General features: G+C 35.6%; 1 protein-coding gene across 1 annotated transcript in view; it reads right to left on the reverse strand.

Annotated features, from left to right (window-relative positions):
• Positions 1–8,651, reverse strand: part of LOC121321204 (cytoplasmic dynein 2 heavy chain 1) — a 60,524-nt gene extending 51,873 nt beyond the window's left edge. Inside the window, exons 1-15 of the mRNA XM_041260105.1 lie at positions 8,639–8,651; positions 8,293–8,423; positions 7,540–7,745; positions 7,277–7,432; positions 6,945–7,059; positions 6,447–6,617; positions 5,444–5,826; positions 4,743–4,875; positions 4,486–4,603; positions 3,742–3,854; positions 3,544–3,657; positions 2,644–2,794; positions 2,343–2,548; positions 1,845–2,027; positions 458–640 (exon numbers count right to left, since the gene is read on the reverse strand). Coding sequence (XP_041116039.1) covers positions 458–640; positions 1,845–2,027; positions 2,343–2,548; positions 2,644–2,794; positions 3,544–3,657; positions 3,742–3,854; positions 4,486–4,603; positions 4,743–4,875; positions 5,444–5,826; positions 6,447–6,617; positions 6,945–7,059; positions 7,277–7,432; positions 7,540–7,745; positions 8,293–8,423; positions 8,639–8,651 — 2,376 coding nt within the window. The remainder of the gene's footprint in view (positions 1–457; positions 641–1,844; positions 2,028–2,342; positions 2,549–2,643; positions 2,795–3,543; positions 3,658–3,741; positions 3,855–4,485; positions 4,604–4,742; positions 4,876–5,443; positions 5,827–6,446; positions 6,618–6,944; positions 7,060–7,276; positions 7,433–7,539; positions 7,746–8,292; positions 8,424–8,638) is intronic.
• Positions 8,652–8,935: the final 284 nt, after the last annotated feature.

The raw sequence follows: 8,935 nt of genomic DNA on the forward strand, positions 1-8,935 counted from the left end.
AATACCGTATTCTTATCTAAAATACATGTGCCTACCTCCCAAGAAGTTCACAAGTATTTCTTTGATTGCAAACTGGTTCAATAGCTTAAACCGATACCACCTAACATCCAGAGCACCAGTTTGAAACATCAGATCACACAAGAATACACAACCTTCTTTTTGGTTCTTTTGGCATGAGCCCCACAGCACTCTGGAGAGAGGTTATTTGTAAAATATCCCAGGGGCCTCATTTCCAGATTCATGACTAAACACACATTTTACATTTGAGCCACGAGCTCTCAAATCTCACTGATACAACAGATTAGTGTTTACCACTACTTTGGTGTCATTCACCTCACTGAACTTTGGGAACAAGCTTGCAAATATACAGCTATTGTCCCTTCCTCATGCTTACAATACTATATGAATGTAGAATAAGTCAAATTACCTTATTCTTGTCTGAAATACATGTACCTACCTCTTTCCCAAGAAGTTCACAAGCATTTCTTTGATTTTTCAGGGAGTTCTGAATAGCCTGGATTTGCATGGAAACAGCTGACAGCACAGCCTCCTCCAGCCGATTGAATTCGTCAAAGCAACCCCAGGCACCACACTTCACCAAACCAACAAATATGCGTCCCATAGACTTAACATCAATACCCTTTAAAACAAGAGGAACAATGATAAATGCTTTTACTATTTTCACATAAAAAGGGCAATGAAATAAAAAATAATTTCCTGCAAGGGATAACTGTTCGTAGATACAGCATTTACAAAACAAAAACATAACTTTGTATAAATTAAAAAGAACAGCTGCGATTTATTTATTTGTAAAAATAAAAAATAAATAAATAAACAAACACCCTCTCCCTGTTGGAAAAACGGCATATCTGATCTAATGGTTTGTAAACATGAGCAAAATGACATAAATATAGTAGCCATATTGGACTGGATGTCAATGTCAAGGTATTTATCCCTGAAAACAGTATTACCTCAAATAATCTCTGAAAGTGCTGAACAGCAATTCTGTAAAAAGTAATGCTACAAAAGGGGTATATTTTCTTTCACAATTAACCACATTACCAAGCGAATTACAGAATACACATGTGTACCAAATGGGAAGCCAATATCCCAGAGCATTCGGTTTTTAAACCAAAATGTTACATGACCTCAACATGGCAACCATATTAGGTCACAGGTCAAAGTGAAAGCTGGTGTACCGCAACACTTTGCTAGAAGAGCAACCACAACATAGAAAATACGAAGCTGGCACCTTTAACACTTTATGATATCAGCTCAAGGGAATATTTCATTACTCTTTATGGCTACTTTAAACTCACATTAACATTCAAAGGCAATGCTACAATCAACATTACAAATTAATATGTCATCTCTTCGGTCTCTGTGTGGTCATTTAACAGCATCTGACTGTCCTAAATCTCAGATGATCACATTTCTTGTTAATCTTACCAATAACTCCACACAGATACCGAATGTACAAATGCAGTTACAATATTATTTTAAATACTAGTTTGAGCTAGCAATTCAATATGAATTTTTATCTACTATAAAATAATAAACAGATGGTCAAGGCTTTTTTTGTAACATGCTATTATAGACAGTTTTAGAATGCTGGTCTGTCAGTCTTATCCTATTAGTTATAGAGACAGTCAAAAAATAATAAAAACAGATGAAACTCATTGTTAATTGTTTTTCTATTGATGAATAATACAATTAAGATAATTCTTTCGTCAACAATAACGCCCCTCATACAAGGACAATTAATGGCCTATAACACACATAATACATGAATTTGACATGTGATCAAGATATGTTACCTCTGGTATGCACATTCACTTATTTACCTCATCACAATTAAAAACAAGAACCTGTCTTCCAAACAGTCCACCAAGAGCCTTTACAGACTCAGTCTTGCCAGTCCCCGCTGGCCCGTAGGGATTTCCTCCTAACCCCATCTTCATGGCTTGTGTCAGAGTGAGATAACACTTATCAGTCAAGGGAGTGTGAACCAGCTTGCCCGCATTACCCTACAGGAGAGGACCACAATAACAAAGCAAGGCAACATTTATGAACCCAGAATTTTTTAATTAACATGCTGCCGTAAACAAAGCTCATTTATAGCAGCTAGTAATTTTGTAAAACAACTTCAAAACAGGAAGCATGTTCAAAAACATAAGCCAAATAAAAGCTATACACTGCCAGAACAGATTGATCAATGCTTTCTTCAGATGCACAGTGCCATCTTGTGGAGGACAGGCAGTTTGTTTTTTTGTTTGCTTTTTAATGATTAACAAACTGGCAATTATTTCTAAAAGCAGTCATTAGCTAAGGCCATAATGTACCTGGTATTCATATGTATAATGGAATTCCGCATCAACCATCTGAATATAGCATTTCTTGTCTTGCTTCATATAGAATCGCAGCTGCTTCTTCCAAGCCCAGTCCTCCTTACTGCTTATCTCTGCTTTTTGAAGCTGCTTCACAATATCAATATTATGGATGATGTCAAGGATAAGGGCTTTTAATTTTAGCTGCAAAACACTAACATCTGCAAAAACAAGCCAGTAATTCATAATTATTAAAACAGCCGTCACATTTATTATTACAGTAATGACACAAATTAATGAATTACTAAAAACATACCAGTTTGCCCTGAATCCTCATTTCTGGTATCCACGCCAGTATAATGGTCTAGTTTAGCCATCAAGTCCACCTCCAGTTGCTGAAGCTTATGAACTTGAATAGCATTTTCAACATCTTCTGTAAACTGAATCTGTTCAGCTAAACACAGAATCTAAAGACGAATCAAAAGTACATTTTTTGAGTATTCATGGTTGTGAAACCTGTTGCAGGAATCGATTACACAGTTAAACATTGGATCGTAACTAACATCTACAAAGGCTTACCCAGTGTCCTAGCTAACTCCCTACACAAAAAGAGCCATAAGAAAAAACGAAAAGAAAACGTCATGGGCTCAGTGATCGCGAATCTCTTTGAGAAACTGCTACATGTGAAAGGCACTGCTATATCTGAAATTCCCTTCCTTCAGACATTTATCTGTGCTTATTTTATGACATGATATGACAAAAAAACAAGCGGTTTGCTCAGGTGGTAGAATGGCAGTATCACTACTGTGTTGTATAAATGTATCTGTCAAAGGAAAAAATCTGATGGAACACTAAGCATCAACCTTCTGGAAGTGATTTAGAACAAGGCGTAAAAATGATGCTTTCACATCCTGGCACTGTATCACAGAAAAAACTGGAAGAGAAAATAGCCTTTGAGCGTAATAGGCAGGGCGGTTGTGGTTTTTTTTTTTATGTATACCTGATATGGATGTTGTTAAACACTGCTACCGGGAAAGACCAAAGCTCATGTTCCACATGTCAATAGAATTCCTCGGCTGGATTAGCTTGTTTTTTCTTTGCTAAACTAACTTTTCAAAAAACAGTATTTTCATTTATGTTCAGAATGACTGTAAGGAGTTATTTAGGAACAAACAAACACAATTATAAGCAAACACATTTTAGGAAAGCCTGGTACCTGAGATGGAAAGAGCGAAGGATCAATGCCTGATCTTCTCCCAGCAGTAACACAATCGAACAGCAGTTGTTTCAGCGTTTCTTTCATTTCAGAAGCTAAATCGCTCAGCCAGACCTAACAGACACAATGTGAATTTCACAGCAATCATTCAAAATAAATAAGATACATTTGAAATGTATCTGAACACAGTTCTCTCACCTCAACATCATTTGAAATGCGAATCTTATTTTTCAAAGACACAACTTCACCCTCTAGAGATTTCATAGCAGTAATATGCTGAAATTCTTCATCGAAATCCACAGTGTTGATACCTGTCCATAAGCGAAAGCCAGAAATCTCATTATACTTTATTCAATTAAACTAAAATTTGAATATAGTGCAGTTCATCCTCACCCAATGCATTTACTACGTATGAACAGTACATATTTGACATGCACATTTATGACAACTAATAAGCAAAATTCTGAAACACTAACAGTTGGCTCAGGTTTAAACTCTAAACTAAGAATCCACATACTTTATATACATTTTTTGTAATTCTTTGGGAATTTCATATTTTGAAAAAATATTAAAGCATGTGACTAAAAAATATTGAAAAATCTCTTGGAAATCTAAAATCAACAATCAAATAAAATATATTGGTATAAAGCCTATGAAACATGAGACAACTTTATCTGGAAAGGTTCAAGCAACTACAGCAATTGTTGAGCACACTTTTCATCAATTTTGTACATGTCAAGAGAAAAACCATCAGTTTTTAATGCAATGTAAAAATTGCTTGAAATTTTAGCTTTTAACAAGCTGAACGTTGCTCGTGTCTCATGGCCCTAAGAACCTGAAATTGAGCTTTGAAACCTTAAATAAGGTGAATTAAAACTCTATAATTACAAGACATATCATGGGAGTTTTTTTCTCTGAGATTATAAAGATAATAAATCATACCTGCAAAAAGTTTCTTTAGGTGAGATTGAATGACAGTTGGGTTGGTGGCTTGTCCAAGGATCTCCAACAAGTCATCATCTCCAATGAAATAAAACCGTGGGAAAGCAGAACGTTTCTCCTATTAAAGATGAAAGACTAAATCTGAAAAACTTATGGTACCAAGTTATTAAAATGTAGCCAAATGCAGTACTTGCTGCTACACTTTTTTTATTGCTAAAACTTTTTTTTTTTTTTTTTTTTTTTTTTTTTAAAAATACCTCCAAAAATTCATTCAAAGATTTCTGGCACCGTTGAAGTTGATCCAGTATAGTGATAAGAGAATGTCTGATTCCTGCTCTTGCATTAAGTGATGTAACTCTGCTGTCCCTGTGAACATCTGCCATTATTGCTCTACATTAGAAATGGAAAAAAGAATATGTTATTCCATTATTTCTAAAAAAGATCAAATAAGATAATAAATAATATGCATATATATATATATATATATATATATATATATATATATATATATATATATATATATATATATATATATATATATATATATATATATATATATATACACACACACACAGCGAGAGAGAAAAAGAAAGAGCAAGAGCGAAACTAGTATGTAGATATTTTAAGATTCATGCTGAAATGGCATCATTAGGCTTGGTAGTCGCGGTGGCTGGTGAGTGATTTAGATGTATAAACAAACAACACCTTTATGGGAAGTGATTTCAGCCACCTGTCATTTTATTGTGAATCCCAGAGCAGTATTAATAATAATGATTGCTTTTTTATTATTGCATTCATATGAACCTTTCAGGATTTTTACATTCCTTCATTTGAAGACATTATTATTTTGTAATGCTTAACGTTACAACTTTTGGTTTTCATCATGAATCAGCGGGGTTATCTTGGTACGGTTTGGCATTTATATTAAGAAAACCTTAACTGGTAGAAAAAAAAATACCTGAAATCCTCATCCACTCTCTTGAAGCGTGCCTGCTCCCTAGGCAGTGCTCCACGACCAAAAATGGGTTCCAGATACACCCACTTCCTCTGTATCTGGTTCAAATTGTGCAGGTATTCATCCAGTTCAGCCAGCTTTGTCTCCCATATATATACCTTGTCCTCAAAGCCTTTGTAATACGGCGAGTCTTTCAATGACTGAAGAAGACAGCGATTATCCCCAACTTGGTTTACAATATCCTTCCAGTCCTTGATCAATTTTATAGTTTTGTTCTGGCTGTCCTCATAGTCAGTTAGGGTGAACACAGCACCAACTCCCCACAGGTCGAGTTCACGCAGGGCCTCTCGAATGGTGACTTCAGCCTGCGCTCGGCTATTCAGGTCCTGCAATAATTCATAAAGGTGTGCATTAAATCAAAACCTAAATTATTAAACACTGATAATCACGTTCATGTTGAAAAATGTATTTTCTCAATTTATATGTAGTAGCCTTTTATAAATAACTCAGGTCAGTGGTTTTCAACCTTTTTGTTTTAAAACTGCACCCCTTCTGTCTGGAGGTTTCAGATCAAGTACTCCATTACAATTTTCGCTGTACAGAATGATACTACAGTTGCAATAAAAGTTCGAATAATCTGATTAACGTATGGTTTTATGCTTTTAAAAAAATGCAGTTTCACCAATTAGTATTTAATTATAGGACAAGTTGAAAACTGCAAAGTTCATGAGCAGCACAGAGCACTCTAAGCAGAGCTCTCCATAGGCAGAATCACCAGATGCCTAAATCACTCACCCTAATATCAGAGTGGAGATCCGCTCAATTGAAATCTTGCATTCGTACAGGTGGGTGATAATTTTGAAACTATACTAACCTTTCAGCTGCTAAACAAAAATTCTATATTTATGCACAGTGGTTTATAGGTCAATACAGTTCTGACAATAATTCTTTACTTGCCATAAAACTGTGCTAATTAGATATTATAATAGCATAACAAATGGCATACTTTGAGTTCTGTAGCCTTTGCAACAATTGTATCTGCCACTCGGAGCAGGTCCCCAAACACAAGCTTCTCCAGAGTGGTGCCTCTGGGGAGACCCAGGATACGGAAGAGGTCCAGCCAGTGGTCCTGAGAAAGCTGCTCTCCCCGGACATACTTCAACACAGGAACCACCGTCTGCAATAAGACGTACAGGAAATGTTTTAGCAAATGTAATGGCCATAAACTTGCAGATTAGATACAATGTATCAGCTTAATTACTTTTTTTAGCGTTTCCTCTGAAAATGTATAATTGTCTTTAAAAATTACAAATAAGCAATAGTAGATACAAAATTGATTCCAAAATATTTCACCTTTGTATTACATATAGTCTTCAAAGGGTAACATACTGGTGTGCACAATAACCCCTTACGTACCTATCCCAATATTGTTTATTTTATTATCTGACGTTTACTCTTCATAAGTTCCACACAAAAACCTTACAAATCCTTGACTGATCGTTACTTTGTATTTGTCAATCTCATCCTGAAGTTTTACAGTCATCGTTGTGTGTTCCTCTTGTTTTCTTAGTCTCTCATGCCACATGAAAAGGAACTCTTCAAAGAGATAGGTCTTGCTCCTGCAGAAGGAACGGTTATATACAAGGTTTTAGTAGACCGTATCTTGTTATAAAGCACATGTTGTAAAGTTCATAATTACACAAACTTCTCCAGAGTGGTGCCAGTGATCCTGAGAAAGATGTTGTCCCTGAACAACCACCGCCTGTGCCTCATCTATATCACTAATGCAGGGAAATACAAAAGTGGCTTTACAAATGGACTGTATATTGAACAGACCTGAAAGTGATCCAGTCTTCCTTTGTCATCCCCAGAAATCCTTCCTGGAATTCTTCATACAGTGACCAGGTCACTGAAAAGTCCTCAATGTCTCTGAGAATGCTGTCAGCTAGGGCAAAGTCAGGCTGTTCCAATTCAAAATGATGACAGTCTTCACTAAAAGTACACAAAAATAAGGTGTTTAAAGTTTTAACAAATGTGAATGAGGTGTGTCTAAATAAAAATCTAAAATGAACAATAGTTGTATCTGTTCAAATACACACATTAGCTTTTTCTTTGTGTTTTCAAGTTCCCCAAACTCAGCCTTTTTCTCCTTTATGGTCTGGACACACTTCTGAAGGGCTTCCAAGTTACCAGTTTCAATGATGTCATCATTAGGCTTTAATTGATCCCAACGGGCTTTAAACTTTTCCAACTCTTGTTCGTACATCTTTATACGAGATTCAACATTTGACTTCATCACCTCAACCTGTGAGCATGATGGGGATAATAATAAAAAAAAAAAAAAAAAAAAAAAAAATTTAAAAACAAAATCTAGGTTAATCCAATGTATCCACAACTACAAATTGCCTTCCTGTGCCACAGATATTTCGACCCCACCTGACCCCACATTAGGATTTCAGGAGATCAGGCACAGGCGAGATCCTTATACCTGCTACACAGGAATGGAATCTATAGAGTGGTAGCAGGAAATTTGGATTTACACAAATCAAAGTGAAAACAATTCTGAAAATGACTGCAAAAACTTTTAAGAATTTGTTATGCTAATGACATAAGAAAATGGCTTGAAAATTAGGTTGAATGGCCCTGTCTGAAAAAATTGTGGTGTGTCAGAGTTTTCATTTTGTGAAAGATTCCATTTTAAATTATTTTGGCATGCAATCAATTTTGTTTTTCACAACAAATGACAACTGAATACAAATGTATATGGATTTTTTAAAAAGCTGACTCATTTTAAAAATCTTATGTGAATGGTACTTTGATAATTACATTGTCTGATTATGCATTTCTCATACCTGCTCTTTGATCATAAGCTGATGACTCTCCATCATTAATTCAAATTTATCCCATCTGGCTCTGAGAGCACTGATAGCTTCAAGACCTCCACCTGCCACTGACCGCAGGAGACGGTTTTTATTTTCAGCCTCTTGAAACAATGAATAATACTTTACAAATAAAAACTGTACTGCCCAAAAGAAAGGCTAGGGCATAGTCACTATTTAAAGGTGGGGTCTTCATTCTTAAATCATCTGATGGCATTACTTTAATAACATTAAAAAATAATTTGACTGGAGTTATTAGATCTTTTGCAAGAAGGCATCCAGCCTGTTAGCAATCACATAATGTCTTCCAAGCCAACACCTCCCTGGGCCATTTTGGATCAAGCAAAATTAATGAGAAAAAAAGAGGAAATCAGATTTTCACTGCTGTAATTTGAAAGCATATGTAGATCATGCAATTTATGAAAAGACCAAAGACTTGAGAAATTGGAACAAGGCATTTTATAGGGTTACAAGCTACGCTCTATTGATGACCAAAACCAAGTTAACTCTTCTCAAATCCCTTTAGTCTACCATAGGTCTTGGCACAGTACTACGTCATTTCTTACTTCAGGCTTCTTAGTTTGCAGCTCTCCGTGCTTGGCATTGGCCTCTCCAA

The sequence above is a fragment of the Polyodon spathula genome, chromosome 9, assembly GCF_017654505.1.
Source record: "Polyodon spathula isolate WHYD16114869_AA chromosome 9, ASM1765450v1, whole genome shotgun sequence".
NCBI classification, from domain to species: Eukaryota; Metazoa; Chordata; class Actinopteri; order Acipenseriformes; family Polyodontidae; genus Polyodon; species Polyodon spathula.